We start from the raw sequence: 17,776 nt of genomic DNA, 5'->3' as shown, positions 1-17,776 counted from the left end.
AGACGTGATTTCTCCGTCCAAAAGAAAATTAACGATAACTATAAAGAAGAAGAAGTATGTCTGAGGGTCCATGAAATTAGTGCAAACTTGGTCTCATAGCCAATTTTGCTGTCTTCTTTCCGAACTCATTCGGTTGCTGACGACTCGAGCAGCGGCCCTGTGTTTTGCCTCTTTTGTGAATCAACGGACTTCATTTGGGGCTCCCAAGACACGCAGAGAGAGGACGGACATGACTATTGTCCAGGATCCAAGGAAAACGCTAATAAATATCCAAGGACCGAAACTGTTGGGGTTAGATTGTGCATGACTTCCAATGCCGTACAGGTGATGATGACCATGCCACTATTTGATGAGCCTTGTTAGGACTGCTATGGTATTGGCCACAGCCATCTACCCTAGCCGTCCGACAAACAAGTTAATAACGGCACGGATCTCGGCCCGCTTGTACAACGTGCCATCCCAATGTTTGTTAAAAGCCACCCAGAATAGATCCCAAGATTTCCGCTGACGAGTTATGGAAAGCTTGAACACCCAAATTTAAAAGCCAGTCTGTTCATGTGCCGTTCCAGCTGGAGTGACGCACGTAGTAAGCAACGATGTCGGAGGAGACCCGGCCGAGACTTAGCCCTTCGCTATCATAGAGATCGGCAATTTGTATCGTGCCGGATAATTGAGAAAAGTGCAACGATAACGGATGAGATCCGCCCCGACCTTGACCTATTGTGCCGCAGGAGCGCTGACTAATTCGCATGACGTAGATTTGCGCAACCCCGAGCCAGAAATTCCAAGCGCCGAGGACAAGAATTCGAGTGAGTATTGGGCGCATAAGAAGGTTCAAAGTTATGTTGGGAGGTTGTGGAAGACTGGTACTGTTGCCATCGCTTATCGTGCCCGATCAGCGCAGTCATGCCCTCAATCATACGGTCTTCTCGTCTTCTCCGCCAAAGCTTCGCAGAGCTGATAGACGATGGGGCTGTCGTCATCAATGGCAACCAAATCGAAGATGTCGGTTCATGGGATAGCATCAAGGCAAAATGGCAAGATCTGCCGGTCACCAACCTGGGCGATGCCACATTGATGCCTGGTATTTTCGACTGTCATGTATGTACCTGCCACATCCGGGTTTGCAATTTGGCTAAGTCAATGACCAAGGTACATCTTCAAATGGATCCTAGTGGGATTAACACCAGTACCGATGTTGATCTGCCTGACGAGGAGCTTTTGCCTTTGATGCAGAGAAACGCTGCGAAACTCCTTGATGCTGGAGTGACAACGGCTCGCGACTTGGGCGCCCGAGGAATGACGGCAATCGCAATCCGCGAGATGATCAAGGATGGCACAACGCCAGGCCCAAGACTACAGTGCGCCAATGCTCCCTTGACAGTGGCGGGAGGCCATGCTCACAGCATGGGAGGTGTTTGTGAGGGTATAGCAGGCGTCCGCGCGGAGGTCCGCAAGCGAGTCGCTGAAGGGGCAGACGTGATAAAGGTCATGGCGACTGGTGGGTTCATGACGGCAGGTTCACATCCGTCGAAGGCTCGTTTCTCCCAGGCTGAGATGGATGCTATTGCCGACGAAGCCAAAAAGGCCGGACTGCCTGTGACAACGCATGCGACTGGTACAGAGGGTATCGAGAGAGCTGCCAACGCTCGCTTCAATTCAATAGAGCATTGCGCATGGATATCATCAGACGGCAAGGCTGTATTCGCCATGGCGGTCGCTCGAAAGCTAGTGGAGTACGACGTTGCTGTTTGCCCCACGGTAAATCATAATCTCTCTTGTACTAGACGCACGGCAATAGGACTTACTTTGCTATAGATGAACACGGCATGTGTCGAGACGGACTACTTTTGCCCTTGGGACAGTCGAAATGTTGTTGTATCCAATCTTTCGTTACTGCGGGAATCAGGCATCAGGATAATAGTTGGGACGGATGCTGGTATCGGATTTTGCCCTTTTGAACGTTACGCAGATGGGCTTACCGTCTTAGCAGACGCAGGGTATACTCCGCGGGAGATCATCGCTGCAGCAACAACGGTTGCGGCAAAAGAGTGCAATTTAGATACTGAATGTGGTAAGATTGAACCAGGCTTCGCTGCAGATCTAGCTGCATTCGTAGGGAATCCGTTGGAGGACATCAAGTGCATTGCTAAGCCCTGCTTTGTGATGGCCGCGGGACGCAGACATGACCTAACCCCCATAGCACCGGTGGGCGATATGTCGAATGCCAAGTCGTTGACCTTGCAGGTTCTGAGAAAGGGAGCAGGATTAGTCTAGGAACTCGACCTTTCCATATGTCAATTTCAATACACAATATTCAAGACTCCGCTAGCTGGGGTTGCACAGGATCCACGTTGTATAAGCTTTACATATTACGATTCTGCCTGGATAGGTCTTCTAGTAATGGTAGTGAGACAGGCGGATCAGTAAAAGATCAAGGGAATAACAAGCTCGATTTACATCGTTCAGATATTTCTTCTAGTAATACGCGGTAAACTCTAATCTATAGCATTGATGATTATCGTTCTTTCAGAGTTCCACTGGGAGCCACATTCAGGCATTCATCTGCTGAGGCTTGACTTGACAGAAGACACAGCACGCATATAGTAGCGGAACTACAACAATTTGTATGCAGTAGCAGCCAAGTGCACACTCGTCTGGTGCGACAAGCATGTATGCACAGCTAAGTATCAGAGGATGTAACTTTCTACTAATTTGCCAGTTTGACCGTTCTACGCCCTCGTGAAGCCGTGGGTGTCTTTTATGATATCGACGGCAGTATACAGGCTTACGGAAGACTCGCCAGACGTCCATGGAGTTTTCTAGGTGCCGCTTGATGATTATCTGGGTCCAATCAAAAGCGTAAACTGTCAATACTGGCTGCGGTAAGCTGACACACACGGCCAAGTGCTGTCAAGAATTATGGGAAGTAACTCCTGCAATTTGAAACCGATAGAAAGAGGAGTTTGCTGTAATGGAACCTGACTGCGACTGACATTTGGCTAGGTCTATCTTAGTTCCTGTGGCCGAGTCTATTACTAGACGCCATGATTTTTTCTTTTTTGCTCGTGCGAATTGGCCCCATTATATTTTGTCATATTTCCAAGAACTGCAAGAAATGCACATTAATGCAAACATTTTGTGAAAGTCTTCGCACTGTTGCCCCCTTCGCCGCTGCCAATGGATCTGAAGAGGCACTAGGCCCGGAAACTGGCCTGATGTATGCAGGTGGTGTTCTTCGAAGAAGGCTGGGGTAGCGGCACGGGTCGAACCCTATTGGCGTCGGGCGGCTGAACATCAGCAACGGACCCACCATCGGGAGACTGGCAACGCCTGATTAGTGCTTGATCCTGGACGTTACGAGGGCGATACGTTGACATGAGAAAACGCACTTGCATATCCGCGTGCTGGGCATGCACAACGCGCATCTTGCACCAACAGCTGGTCACCGGTCTGCAAAGAGCACGTTGAACCCACAGTATCCGTCGTCTGTCATTTGTAACGGCCTTCCTGATTTGAACCCATCGGCCCCTGCGACAATCCCCTCTTTTCAAACTCGGGTTTCTTTCTTTTCTCCTGATAATTCTGACGCAGGTTACATTTTATCCCGCCAAACCTCGCACCTACAGTTTTGGGTCTCTGCCGACCGAGGTTGCGGACTAATTACATACAGGATGGCGGACTCGTCACATGCCCCAAGGTCTCCAGAGGCACCTCCAACGGCGATAGCCCCCTCGCCAAGGGCAGAAGCCACTCCTCCGAAGTCCAAGACTGCTTCACCAAGATCGGCAGGCTCACCTGAGGCCGAAATCCCAGGGCAAACGACCGGAACTGCGACCCAGCAAGCCGAGATTGAAGTCGACGAAGGTGTAAGTGATGATGTCTTGGCTCGTCTAGAGAGCCGATCGATCTTTCTGACTACGTACCTAGATCGCCGACCGTGATTCCGTTACGGATGAACAGCTGTAAGAAGAGTGTCTTCAACCATTAACTCTGCTGACTCCGCAGGTCAATTTCCGGATATACCACATCCGTCACGTCAAGCGTCTACGACTACCCGACCGAGAATGGCCGGCGCTACCACGCGTTCCGACATGGCAGTCAGTGTCCATTCGAAATCCAATGTCCGGTTGAACAAGGACTAATGCTAACACGAATCAAGCATACTATGGGCCCAACGATGCGGTAACAACTTGCTCACGTTTTTCAAGGATTTCAAGCATTGAAGACTAACAGCGGACAGGACGAACTCGACCGCTTAGACTTTAATGCTAGCTTCCTGACCAAGTTGACCCAGAACCAGTTGCACCACGCTCCTCTTGAACAAGGCAAGGTGCATCGAATTCTGGACATTGGGACCGGAACTGGTATCTGTTAGTAAAACTCTTCTGACGTTACCATCGTCGTCAGCTAACCTGCTGAAGGGGCTATAGAGATTGCGGATCTGTTTCCGGACGCCGAGGTTAGCTGCAGACAAGTCTCTAACGGCAAGTGGAACGAATCTAAATACCATGCAGGTTATCGGAAACGACCTGAGTCCTGTTCAAAGTGAATGGTGCGCCCTGATCATGATATTGACTCTATGACATCATTGCACTGTGTTGACAGTTGCCAGGGTCCCGCCGAACGTCAAATTCGAGGTCGATGACGTGGAGAGCCCCTGGGTGGCGCCTAAGTACGACTTCATCTACTGCCGATTCATGGCAGGGGCAATCGCGGACTGGCCCAGGCTCGTGAAGAACACTTTCAAGTAGGTAACTGTATCGTGACATCTGCATGGACAACACTAAGCTTGATATAGAAATACCCACCCCGGCGGCTGGGTCGAGTTCCAGGACTGGGATCTTCTCTTTAAATCCGACGATGGATCCATCACCGACGACCATTACTCCATGAAAATGATCAAGATGTTCATGGAGGGCTCCAGGAAGGTAGGCCGCGAGCCGCAGCCCGGGCCCCTGCTGGAACCGTTGATGCGAGGGGCTGGGTTCGTGAACATCCACCACAAGCAGATCAAGTGCCCCCTCGGCATGTGGCCAAAGGACCCGTATCTCAGGGACCTCGGGCACATGAACATGATTCAGGCTCTCGATGGGCTGGAGGCCTATAACCTAAGGTTGTATACCGGCGTGTTAGGGTGGACTGTGGCGGAGGCGCAGGTTTTGTTCGCGCACGTGCGCGACGAGATACGCAATAATGCCTTCCATGCTTACATGGTTTAGTGAGTTTGTCTTCTCATTACAGAGAATGTTGACTTATTTTGTACACAGTCATGTGGTTTATGGGCAGGTACCTGAGTCGAAGAAATAATGGAAGGAAAACTCGGCTGCACGTATGGTGAAATTTGTCCCTTTTCTCGCATCCTAAGGTGGCTTATAGCAGCCGAAATGACACACACGAACTGGATGAATTATTTCTTGACTCTACGACTATTGTACAAGCATCATGGCGAGCACGCTCCTTACAACAAGACATCAAATGAATTCCGAGGTGGTTGGGCCGTCATTCGGCCGAAGTGGATAGTTGACTGGGCATGAGCATCTCAGACGCCTGGGGCAAAGGCTCAATATCGAAGGCTTGTCGTCTTGGCGAAAACGGAACTATCGCTCAATGGGCCCGACATTCGTCATAAGGAAACACCGATCCCGAAGTGATGCTTAAGCTTAGAAATAGAAAACTTCAGGGGTCTCTCTCTGTCAAAAGTCACCTCCACGGACCGTCCCTTGGCCGCGCCGATGGGTAATCCCCGCCGTTGGCTCGAGCTTTTGTCAGCAAGCTGCAGCCGTCATGACTAGGAATTGTTTTCGAGTCCGGGACGCTAGCCAGATCTTGCTAGAGCATTAATATGGCGATATTGTAGCTCCACGCTTCCAAGCATCGGTTTTCTCATTTACCTCTTATTCCCGTGGTTGTGGTTCCTGCCAAGCCATTTAAGAGTGAGGAACCATCCCGTCGGGCCCATGCAGGCTTTTGTGAATCGTGATGCCGGCCACACCGGGACGTCAGATTGGCCAGGCCCGTTGGTCGGCAATAGGGCACGGGAAGCAGACTACGTACATCGGCAGCAAAATCCGGGAAAGATGTCAGAGTTGCTTGGCAGGCAGGCGTTGAGAATTTCGATGGCGATCAGTATAGGGAGGCGGATATCTTATAAATATTGGCCGATGGGCTGTGTTAGTCGACGCTGCAGAGCCTACAAGCAGATCACTTCTAACGTACTTTCCTTCAATCACACGCTCACTCATTATGAAATTCTCCCCAGTAGTTCTCGCACTTCTTCTTCGAGGAGTTCAATCGAGAGCCGTGTGCAATGATGGCAGTAACGCCACTCAGACACCAGACTTACCGATTGTCGACTTGCCTCATGTAAGTTAGAGCATGTGGTGATGGGCTGTTTAAATCGCAGCTACTGATATTAGCCTTTCGTTCTAGGAACGCCACCAAGCTATCAGCTATGATGTAAGCCTTCCTGCACTTTCCAAACTTGGTCTTGCATTACAACGATGCTAACTCGGGTGGACCTCACAGGAGGACGCAGGCACCTACAACTTCTCGAACATCCGCTTCGCCGAACCCCCTGTGGGCGATCTCCGATTCCGAGCTCCTGTGCCCGTCAAAGTTTCCAACACTAGTCACGTTGTTAACAATGGCTCGGTCGGCGCCATTTGCCCTCAGCCCTTCACTCTTTTCAACGATACGGCGGTAACACAGTGGATCCTATCCTACATCAGCGGCACGGTGCTTGACCTCGCAGAGTTGCAACAGCAGGCTGCCAATCAGACTGAACCGCCCGCCGACCCTCGCATCTCAGAGGACTGCTTGTTTCTTGATGTTATCGTGCCGAAGAAGATCTATGACAACCGCGGATCTGGCGCCGGGGCACCGGTGTTGGTCTGGATCTATGGCGGAGGGTACCTGATTGGAGAAAAGACTGGGTTGGGACTGCATGATCCAACTGGCTTACTGCAAGCCAATGATGATCTTGGCGAGGATGGCTTCATCTTCGTTGCCATGAACTACAGGGTCAGTGCATTTGCCTTCCGTTCTATTGCAATGGCGTGCTCTCTTTGACATGGCCATTCCACTGTTGGCATCTTTCTCGGCCCACTTCGCTCTCCCAAATCCACCTTTTGCTGACATCTGTAACCAGCTCGGGGCATTTGGCTTCTTGGGTGGCCCTACCGTAGAGGCTCAAGGGACGCCTAACGCTGGCCTGTATGACCAAAGGTTGGCCCTTGAATTCGTCAAGGAGAACATCCAATTGTTTGGAGGGTCTCCAGACCGCGTGACGGTGATGGGGGAGAGTGCTGGCGGCGGCTCTATCATCCACCAGTTGACAGCTTTTGGTGGTGAACAAGGACCGGCCCCTTTCCAGCAGATCATCACCCAGTCCACCGGTTTCGTGCCTGCGCGGTCAAGCCAAGCACTCGAGGATGTTGTCGAAACCGTGTTGAGCGTCGCAAATGTCTCTTCATTCGATGCCCTGCGCAAGTTGCCATCGGACGTCCTCGTCGCCGTTAACAACATCGTCACCCGCCAGCTGTACCAAGGCGCTTTCCACCCAGCTGTCGATGGTGTTTTTGTTCCCGAGGAGCCTGCGCGGATGTTGCTTAGCGGCGACTTCGACCACGTTCGTGCACTGATTGGCACCAACGCCAACGAAGGCATCCTTTTCGGTGACCCCAGAATCAACACCACCAAGGCCTACTCCGAGTACGTGCGCACCCTTGTTGCCGGCATCAGCAACGACAGTGCTACTGCCCTGGAGGACGAGGTGTATCCTCCCATTTTCGATGGTTCTCAAGGCTACACCAACAACTTCGAGCGGGCCTACCAGAGCTTTGGGGAGTTCTGCTTCACATGCAACCAACCCTTCACATCGCGTGGTCTGGGGAACGCCACGTACAACTACCAGTTTGCAGCCCCACCCGGTGTCCACGGTCAAGATCTTGGGTTCACTTTCTATCGTGGGGAAGCGATTGACCCAGCTGGAGCCCCTTTTCCACCTACCACAGACGTTGACGTTGCGGTTTCAAGGGTTCTTCAGTCTTGGATTGCCAGCTTTGTCACGAGCGGAGCCCCGACGGCACCGAACGTAATTGGGTTCGAGCCATACGGTAATGAGGGCAACCTCCTTATTCTGGGTGAAGCTAACAACTCGACGCATGTTGCGAGGGGCACTGATCCGACGCTCGCCCGGGGTAGATGTGACTGGTTGGCGAAGCGCATCATTGACGAGACTCTGCTCGAGGCCAATTGAGCAGGAGTTATGGAAGTTATGTAGATAGTTCCACGTTTAGTTGACGTAACTGAAACTTTTCAAACACCGAAACATGCGTAGTAGGGCGCCGTAGGCACATGTTTGACAAGAAGAACGAACGTGGGGTTCATCCGAAAGATTGAGCGCTTGGGCCCGAGATCGGAGGGGGCGTTCCCGGGAAGCGCTAAAAACGAGGTACCCGCCGGACCGAAGTGGAGCGCTGCCCCTCCAAAACGTGCCAAACGTCGGAGGCGCAAGGGCGTTATCGATAAGCCGATTGTCGAGTCACTCGCTGCTGCTGGTGCTTTTCTGTTAATCCCGTCGATCCATGCGCGAACCGGCCCAAATTTTACCTCTGCCCTCCTCCTTCAACACCACCTTTGTTTTCCCACGGAGTCGAGTCTGCCCTCCAACTCACCATAATGGCGTTCCGTGCCCCTCTGCGACTTCAATTGGCCAAGTGCCAGCCGCTCCTGGCCGTCTCTTCGCGTTTCAACGCCCGTGCGCTCTCTTCTGCGACCGCCGCCGCCTCCAGCATCCCCGAGAGCATCAGCGTAAGTCGTTGTACGCGGAGATGGAGTCATGATGTTTGTTCTTGGGGTTTTTGGACTGACAAGACCTCACAGAAGGAAGCCTCCGTCCCGAACCCCGATCCCACCGAAGACTCCCCCAGCGCCGCTCTCGTCCGCGAACATGCGCCTTACATGGTGGCCACCTACGCCCGCCCGCCCCCGGTGTTCGTGAAGGGCCAGGGCTCTGTCCTCTGGGACGTCGAGAACAGGCAATACCTCGACTTCACCGCTGGTATCGCCGTCAACGCCCTGGGCCACTGCGATCCCGAGATCACAAAGCTCATGACCGAGCAGGTAGGTGGTAACTCCGAGCCATAGTTGAGTCATTTTGCGCAAAGTCACTGACACAGCCCGTCACGAACCAGGGTAGCACTCTCATGCACGCCTCCAACCTCTACTACAACCCCTGGACCGGTGCCCTCTCCAAGCTCCTCGTTGAGAAGACCCTCGAGGCCGGCGCCATGCACGACGCCAACTCCGTCTTCGTCTGCAACTCCGGCTCCGAGGCCAACGAGGCCGCCATCAAGTTCGCCCGCAAGGCCGCCAAGGTCTCCAACCCCGGCAGCGACAAGTTCGAGGTCGTCTCCTTCAGCAACGCCTTCCACGGCCGCACCATGGGCAGCCTGTCCGCCACCCACAACCCCAAGTACCAGGAGCCCTTCGCCCCGATGCTGCCCGGCTTCAAGCTCGGCAAGTTCAACGACGTCTCGGCCATCAACGCCACCGTCACCGAGAAGACCTGCGGAGTTATCGTCGAGCCGATCCAGGGCGAGGGTGGCGTCACCCCCGCCTCCGACGACTTCCTCATTGCCCTGGCCAAGCGCTGCCGCGAGGTCGGCGCCGTCCTCATCTACGACGAGATCCAGTGCGGCCTCTCTCGCACCGGCACCTTCTGGGCGCACACCCACCTGCCCAAGGAGGCCCACCCGGACATCATCACCACCGCCAAGGCCCTCGGCAACGGCTTCCCCATCGGCGCCACCGTTGTCAACAAGAACGTCGCCGACAAGATCAAGGTCGGCGACCACGGCACCACCTTCGGCGGCAACCCCCTCGCCTGCCGCCTGGCCCACAACATCGTCTCCCGCCTCGCCGACCCCGCCCTGCAGAAGGGCGTCACCGCCAAGGCCGCCATCTTCAAGACCCGCTTCGACGCCCTCCGCGAGCGCTTCCCCGACCTCATCCAGGAGGTCCGCGGCCGCGGCCTCATCCTCGGTCTGCAGCTCACCCAGGACCCCACACCCATCGTCAAGGCCGCCCGCGAGCGCGGTCTGCTCATCATCACCGCCGGCACCAACACCCTCCGCTTCGTGCCCCCTCTGACCATCACCGAGAAGGAGATCCAGCAGGGTCTTGACATTTTGGAGGAGGCTATTGCTGTTACCCGCTCATGAAAGAGGCTCTTTTTTTTGCGACGAGTCTTTGATTCCCATGTAATTAAAAATCACTTTATGCCGGCGTTCAAAACTTTATGAACATTAGACGTAGATTCCACGTACGCAAGCAGCGAAGCGTTCGTTTTCAAGAAGGGGGGAATGAGGAGAGAGCTGGCAATTAGGCGGCACAACAAGGCATGTTAGTGTGTTGTGCCCGAATAGATAAAATGTCCATGAACCAAGCCTCCGTCCAGGAATATGAAATACAAAGAAACTAACGTGGACCGCCTTTGCCTAATTCCTCCGCGCGAATAGTATCAATTCAAAGAGATTCAAGTTAGGTCATGAGCAAAGCTTGGTCCGCAGCAACAATCTGTCCTCCTCTCCATGCATTGGCAATGCAAACATTACTGACTTCCAGCCGCAAAGTCATCAGGTACAGCTTGAGTGCTTCTATGTGACCGTCCAGTACCCTCAAGGCAACAGGGTCAGTCATGGTCCCGCTGTCCCTCAAAGCTTCCAGCTTATCCAATAACAACCGAGAAAGCCCTCCAGGGGTTCCCAAAGTTTGCGGGCCGACGTACTCCTCGTAACGTTTGAAGGACATCTTTCGAAACCAATCCCAATCCTGCGATGGCTTAGTGACGATGAGGTCGGCTAGGTTCCGCACAAAGTGCTGGCAGTTGTTGCGTGTTAGATGGTAATCTCCAATTCCCTTTCAACTTTCCGGAATGCCTCGTCAACTTGGTCTTTTGTCTTGTTCGTCCATCCAATGAGCACCATGATGACGAGGCCGCCTTTGGTTTGGACTTCAGGTTTTGCCCGAGTCCCAATTGACTTATCTCGCTGCTCCATATCTGATGCGTAGTTTGAGTACTGGCGGGTGGCGGCTTCGTAGAACTTGCCGAAGCCCGATGTATTGGTTACATCTTCGATAGGTTCAACGAGGCCTTCGGTCTCTGTTGTCTCTTCCATGGCAGAAGGTCTACCGTTACCAACTCCTTCTTCAGAGGTCGGATTGGGCCGTCGCTTCCTCCTCAATTCATACTTGTATCGATGCGCAAGAAGCAGCCAGTGCCGCAGCTCGCCCTTGAAGGCCCAGAGTGACAGCCACACGGGTTCGCCATGCGCAGTGTTATTCTCTTCCGCCAGTCGCTCTTCTGCCTTCTTCTTGAGATGTTCTTCCCACGTCTTGTTGATCGTCTCGAAGGTCTTCTTAGGGTCCGAGGCAGACGGGATGTCGTATCGGGTGAGGTCGGTCATGTCAAGTTCCTCGACCACTTTTCTGGATTTTCGCGAGCGATGGATTTTGAACAAGTAGGCAAAGAAACCTAGCCAACCGGTGATGATGCTAAGCACCAAGATTGCCGTTCTTTTCTCATCATTGTTCATTATGCTGAACTATGACGTCGTTTGGGGTACCTTGGAGGAGCCTCATCTAGCAGAAAATATTGCCGCTCGATGAGCCCATTAGGAAAGTCTAGAATTCAAATGGAAGACGTTCTTGACCCATCTCTGGCTTTTATAAGTCTATCCTTTTGAGACAGGCCAGACGTGCCAGAGTCCGAAAATTCGTGAAAACCGCACTGAATTGGCATTCGACCTGACTAAATGACACGTTAATCCATTTTGAATGATGGTGTGTAGTTCCCTTTTAGTAAGCAAGGCTTTAGCCAGGCGTTCAACAATAGGTGCAGAAAAAGAGGCTTCGCCGCAATCAGGCAGGACTTCCCTAGGCAGACATTTTATAAAATGCAGAAAGTGACATTTTTGATCTTTTTGGTTGTGTGTTCCAGACCACCTGATCCAGATAATTTATGTAACAATTGTAACATTCTAGCCGCTAAATCAATCAAGTGAGGTGAACGCGTCATTCCTTCAAGCTTTGATAGAACTTATTCCATGTTTCTACCGTTTTCAGCCTTTAAGTCGAATGTCAGGAAACCCAACGAGATTCGCCCTATCATTATGAGCGATCAAAATGGAGAAATCGAGATGACGCGCCGGGCTCAGGTAGACGAACCCTTTAGATGCCGTGGAAAGCAGAAGTCTAACTGAATATCAACAGCCGAGCCCATTCCACACTTCTATACTAAGCAATAAAGACTGGGGTCGATAAACTAGACCTTGACGATATTTATGCTTCATTGCTACCAGCAGTTTACCGGGACGCACACGAGAACCTGATTGATCCAAGTGCTTCCGAAACAATTATGCTCGAATGTATCGATAAGGAGCTCCACCTCAAGCGTCTAGCCGATTTTCATGACTGGCTTTGGCTTGCTGGCAGACCAATGATCCCGCGACCATTGCACTACCAGAACTTGGCTGGGCGTCAAAGACAAGTCACTGAGCAGATGGATATGCATCTCGTTTCGAGCAAGCCTAGAATCTGGATCACACCTACACCACAATTCCTCATGGAGCCTCGGTTCTCGCAGGACTATGTCTTGCAAATCAGACCCTTCTGGGAGCATTGGTCACGTCGATCAAGAGTCATGTAGCTGCAGCCTTCGAAGACGGCCAGCTATCGGCTTTCTCTTTTCTTATGCAGCGCTTGTTTCTCATCAGAGCGATTTCATCATCGCTCACGAGAAGCACCTGCTCCCCCAAGAGGTTGACTGGCCGGCATGGAAGAAATTCGTCAAAGAGCTGCTAGACAATGAAAGCATCTACCGCGATATTGATTCGCGTTTTCACTATGGCGAGCTGCGCTTGAACCGCCTCAATGAGCTTTACTATCTACGGAGGACGCCATTACGCGCCTACAGGTCTTACTGGAATCATTACGGCTCATTTTTCGAGGCAACCTTACATGGATGGCCAGCTCGACCATTTACTTAGTCGTTGTTCTGACGGCTATGCATGTTGACCTTGGCACAAATAGGCTCAAGGAAAACCACGCTTTTCAAAGGGCATCGTATGGGTTTACTGTCTTCTCCATTCTCGGACCTCTGATTATTGCTGCAGGTGTTGTCGTGGTGTTTGTTTGTTTATTTATGAACAATTGGATAGCGACACTCAGGCTCAAGCGGACTCGCTTGAGGCATATCGATCACGACATTAGACGGGAAATGAGTCTGCTTTCAGCGACGCTGGGCACGACGGTCCCAGGATCCGCAATGGCAGCTTCCTGTAGCGATACGCCTGCTGCAGCCGCCGTCTGATGTCATTTTAACTATTAATTAACCTCATTTGCGTTCCAGACGCTTTCTCACAGCAATTCGTCTTTGAAACAAAACGCGAACCCAACTGGCTATCTCGGGTAACCGATTGCTGCCGAGAGTTGCGACCATCGTTGGCGAGTTAGCATGCCCTCAACGTTTGTACTTTGATGATGACTTTTTCGACATTAACTCATGATATTGAGCTCTATGTAAAATATACACTTTATCTGTATCGGTTCCTGTTGTTTCTCATTGAACGATCGCTGCTGGCATGTGTTGTCAGACATTCAACATTTGCCTAAGCTGGGGCTGGCGTCTCCGCCTTAAAAGGCTTGCGACCCATGATAAAATAACTAGAACACGCAAGTCAGCACGAGGTTTGCTCTGTTAATCCCAGCAATTCAACACTTACATTGGCCAGTACGCGTGAACGTCTCTGTTGTTGATCTCCTTGCGCACATCGATGAGGAAAACGTTGACCTCATCCTTCTTCCAGTCTAGCGCACGCGTGAGAGGGGCCATTGTAAAACCCTCGAGTCCTTCCATCATGCTTTGGTTTTGCCACATTCCCAGCTCTTTGAACTTCAAATCCTTGGGCCAGCTGTTCGTGGGCCACTTATGCATATAGATGCTCACGTCTTCGAAGCCGATCTCGATCATCATATCCTTGAGAGGAGGAATTCGGACATATGGGCGCCCAAATTTTTCAGATGCATCAACGAGAAGATCAGCCCATTTGTTAAGGGGGCTTTCCGGAGTAAGGGTTCCGTCATCGGAGCGCGGCACACAATCGAGCTCCTGGAGTTCGAGCCATCCACCGGGCTCGAGGTTACTAGGCCATGAGTGATTAGCTTTGCCGCGAAGCTTCAAAATGGAACCTTGAGATTGCCCTTACTCGAAGCATCTGCGTAGGTAAAGGCGCCAGTCGCCGATGCTGGAGGTCATCACTCTGCTATGGATGTAGCTGAATGGACGAGAGAAAGTCCACTCGTCTTCGACGTCGTCGACCTCAAACCGAACGTTGGGCGGCACACTACACAAAGAATGTCAGCTCTGAATTGAGCGAGGGCATTTCATACAAATTTCAATAGCGGTTCTTACTGGCCCGGCTGAACCGGAGAAAGATCATTTCCGTAAACCTACAGCCGATAGCAATGTTAGAGCCTCACATGTCATTATCAAATAGATAGCGAGCAACATTACTTCAGCTTCCGGGTGTTCATCACCGTAATTCAAAGCCCAAATTCCCGTTCCCGTCCCAACATCGAGGACTCGGCCGACCTTAGCGTTCGGCTGGCACGGCGGGGCGAGACCGAGCCTGTCGTCAAGGCTAAGCAGCCATAACTGGTGCTCCAGATCTACATTTTCGATCAGTGACCCGTAAAGAACGCAATCAAAATTACGCACCCTGCCTATCTAGCTCTCTGTCGTCATTTGGAAGATTGTATTCTGATATAGCAATTAGAGAACTATACTGCTAGACGGGGGTAGATCACGCACTCCCATCCTTGTATTGGTGGTAGGACCGGCCGTTCTCCTCGCGATAATCCCGGAGTGACGGGCGAAGACTGGTGATTGAAGGAGCGACGCTCTGTGATTCACTGTATCAATTACGACGCTCTTCGATATTTGAAAGCATTTCACGGAGGATGAGTCGAAAACATTGGTGAGATGGCGGCTTACACTTCCGATTTCCGACCGAGAATCATCGTCTCCAGGCTACGGCCAATATTAGATTCATTCAAAATATCTTGGGTGGATTCACCCGTACCGCTTCGTCGATGGCGACCTGGACTTCGTTGCTCTCAGGAGCTTGATACATGACAGCGATGTGTGGCTGTGGATCCCCGAAACGGTGCAGTTGGCTGTTGAAAAAGATTGCTAAGAAAGAGGAAACAGTTCCAACAACCAGGGTCGAGGAGAGATACAGCACAATTGAAATAGCCCGGGGGTCACACGGGACCGGCCTTCATGTCCGGTCCCCTTTTCTTGGCTGGCAACTGCGTGCGTTCTGTAGCCTGCACCAACCTGCATAACTCGTTCACAACAAGGCCACATTTTGTGGATCAACTGCATCCTACGCGAATAAAAATACAGAAAACAGGCAAGCAAACATCTCGGATATGTACCACCGGCCCTAGCTCGCATATTGGTGACATGTCCCCCTGCATTGGGATAAGAAGCCGAGGGGCGCGGATATAGGATCTAGCCCTCGGTTGGTAGCCCGACGATTCTTTACCCACGTTGTCACGCTGCCCGCGCTGACGAGCCCCTGATGGGCCGAGCACCGCGGACACTTCGGATCATTCCCGGTCACCTAGACGCAGAGGGTAACCAAATCGTTGCGCCATGGTTCCGAAGCGTGCACTCGTGGGAAGACACAAGTCTCTTCTGAGATACTGTGGTTGATAAAAAAAAAAAAAACTAGATGCGGCTGAAGATTCTACATCTGAAGTAACCTTGTTCTAGCCACTCAATGGCTTCCGGCCAACGACGAAGTATCTGAGTTTGTTAGCTGAGATCATCTTTTGACCAAGGTGCAATGAAATATCTTACACTAGCCAGTATGCGTGAATGTATCTGTTCATAACATCTTTCCGAACGTCGACCAGAAAGACTGTTACTTGCGCGGGTTTCCAGTTGTGAGCGCGCGTTAGGGGGGCTAGGCTAAACCCATCGAGCCCAGTGACCATATTTTCTCTCTGCCACAGCCCTAGCTCTTTGAATCTGACATCTCTGAGCCAATCATTTGATGGCCACTTGTAAGTGCTAATGATGACGTTTTCAAAGCCAGCCTCAATCATGCTTTCTCTCAGAGTAGAGAGTTGCAAGTAGGGACGGCCGAATTTGACCGAAGCGTCATACATCAGGCCAGCCCACTCCATTAATGGACTGTCCTGAGCGAGGCTTCCATCGTCTGACGTAGGAAAAAGATCCGTTTCCTGAAGCTCAAGATAGCCGCCGGGTTCGAGATTACTGCGGTCTCTTAGATTAAGTGTTGTGAGGAAATAAAGGGTTATAAGAGGGGTAAACATGAGCCTACTCGTAGCATTTCTTCAGATATTGAGGCCAGTCAGCAACACTCGCAGTCATCACCCGGCTATGGATGTAGTCGAATGGTTGTGAAAACGTCCATTCATCCTCTATATCATCGACCTCGAATCTCACGTTGAAGGGGACACTGCATGCTCGAGGTTAGTCCTGTTTCAGGCTTGAACGCTTCAAGTCGGGGTGCAAACCACTTGCCTCTCTGATTGAATCGGGGAAAGATCATTCCCATAAACCTTATAACTGTTAGATTTCATAATGGATAGGTTGACAGTGAGTTTAGGTGCGCATGTAGCAAGGCAAAGAACCTACCTCGGACTCAGGATGCTCCTCTGCGAAGTCAATCGCCCATATTCCCGTGCCTGTGCCAACGTCAAGAACTCGACCGACCTTCGCATCACTATTGCATGGCGGAGCGAGGCCAAGTCTGTCGTTGAGAGTGAGAAGCCACATGGCATGCACCATATCTGACGTTATAGTCAGTCGGCTGGTCAGAGGAGGTCGCGCGCCAGCGTTTACCTGTTCTGTCATTCTCTCTCTCATCATTGGGCAGATGATATTCTGAGAACGTTAGAAGATGTACACAGGCAGAAATCATTAACATACTGCCTTCCTTATATCGATGGTAGATTCGTCCATTCTCCCTAAGGAAGTCCCTCAATGATGCCCGAAGGCTGATCGTTGATGAGGCGATGGTCTAGTGAACCGAGTAAGCTAGAAGCTCGGCTAGTTCATCTTATTCGCAACGAGCGCTTACGCTTCCAATATCACTGCGAAAAGTATCCGGCTGTGATCCTGCGTCAGATCGAAGGCGGGAAAGTAAATGCGGCAAATGCACAAAATGAATTTACCTGCTCGTCGGCAGCGACTTGGATTTCAAAGTCGTTCTGGCGATAGTCCATGGTCATCGATTCGGTTTCAATCGGCAAACGCGGAGAGACCGGTTCTGGGAGATAAAGAGGGAAGGCAGGAAAAGACAGCAGACAACGGCAATCATGGGCATGTCATTGGCTTTTGTACGACCAATCCCCATCCCTTGTTGGCTGACCGTCTTCTTGCACCAACGTGCATAAACACCCATGCTGGGTGGTCGATTTTGTGGACATGAAGAGCTGCGCACGAATAGCAAAACGGGGAACCGGGGCAAATGCAGCGTTTGTCATAAACAAATCTGCTGGGTCACCATTCCAACATGCGCAGATGGAACCTACAGCCAAGCAAGCGCTGGTGCCATGATCCCGGCTGTCGGTTTCGACAAGGCAACGGCGTAAAGTTGATTTACAACATTGAGCTGTAAATTGATAGCGACACATGTTAGGTTGTCATCAATGTGATGTTTACAACGTGGATTCA

The 17,776-nt window shown here is 51.6% G+C and overlaps 6 protein-coding genes across 6 annotated transcripts; 4 read left to right on the top strand and 2 right to left on the bottom strand.

The window, feature by feature from the left end:
- Positions 1 to 906: 906 nt before the first annotated feature.
- Positions 907 to 1,818, top strand: COL26b_004501 (uncharacterized protein; the record flags this gene model as incomplete). Its single annotated transcript, XM_053177376.1, has 1 exon — positions 907 to 1,818. One exon carries the CDS (start codon positions 907 to 909, stop codon positions 1,816 to 1,818), a length of 912 nt encoding a protein of 303 aa, XP_053038735.1.
- Positions 1,819 to 3,674: 1,856 nt separating this feature from the next.
- On the top strand, positions 3,675 to 5,222 carry COL26b_004500 (uncharacterized protein; the record flags this gene model as incomplete). Its single annotated transcript, XM_053177375.1, has 4 exons — positions 3,675 to 3,869; positions 4,244 to 4,373; positions 4,609 to 4,750; positions 4,802 to 5,222. 4 exons carry the CDS (start codon positions 3,675 to 3,677, stop codon positions 5,220 to 5,222), a joined length of 888 nt encoding a protein of 295 aa, XP_053038734.1.
- A 1,024-nt stretch (positions 5,223 to 6,246) lies between these two features.
- On the top strand, positions 6,247 to 8,260 carry COL26b_004499 (uncharacterized protein; the record flags this gene model as incomplete). The annotated part of the gene is made up of 4 exons (XM_053177374.1): positions 6,247 to 6,366; positions 6,433 to 6,459; positions 6,529 to 7,023; positions 7,151 to 8,260. 4 exons carry the CDS (start codon positions 6,247 to 6,249, stop codon positions 8,258 to 8,260), a joined length of 1,752 nt encoding a protein of 583 aa, XP_053038733.1.
- Positions 8,261 to 8,682: 422 nt separating this feature from the next.
- On the top strand, positions 8,683 to 10,226 carry ARG8 (acetylornithine aminotransferase; the record flags this gene model as incomplete). The annotated part of the gene is made up of 3 exons (XM_053177373.1): positions 8,683 to 8,814; positions 8,887 to 9,126; positions 9,183 to 10,226. 3 exons carry the CDS (start codon positions 8,683 to 8,685, stop codon positions 10,224 to 10,226), a joined length of 1,416 nt encoding a protein of 471 aa, XP_053038732.1.
- Positions 10,227 to 10,545: 319 nt separating this feature from the next.
- Positions 10,546 to 11,471, bottom strand: COL26b_004497 (uncharacterized protein; the record flags this gene model as incomplete). The annotated part of the gene is made up of 2 exons (XM_053177372.1): positions 10,546 to 10,884; positions 10,932 to 11,471. The coding sequence occupies 2 exons, from the start codon at positions 11,469 to 11,471 to the stop codon at positions 10,546 to 10,548; spliced, it is 879 nt and encodes a 292-aa protein (XP_053038731.1).
- A 2,202-nt stretch (positions 11,472 to 13,673) lies between these two features.
- On the bottom strand, positions 13,674 to 14,035 carry COL26b_004496 (uncharacterized protein; the record flags this gene model as incomplete). The annotated part of the gene is made up of 2 exons (XM_053177371.1): positions 13,674 to 13,728; positions 13,788 to 14,035. The coding sequence occupies 2 exons, from the start codon at positions 14,033 to 14,035 to the stop codon at positions 13,674 to 13,676; spliced, it is 303 nt and encodes a 100-aa protein (XP_053038730.1).
- Between the last annotated feature and the right edge of the window lie 3,741 nt (positions 14,036 to 17,776).

Source organism: Colletotrichum chrysophilum (assembly GCF_026319265.1).
Source record: "Colletotrichum chrysophilum strain AFK26 chromosome Unknown scaffold_27, whole genome shotgun sequence".
In the NCBI taxonomy this organism is placed as follows: Eukaryota; Fungi; Ascomycota; class Sordariomycetes; order Glomerellales; family Glomerellaceae; genus Colletotrichum; species Colletotrichum chrysophilum.
The sequence above is the reverse complement of the archived record's forward strand: the minus strand, read 5'-3'. Positions and strand labels throughout refer to the sequence as shown.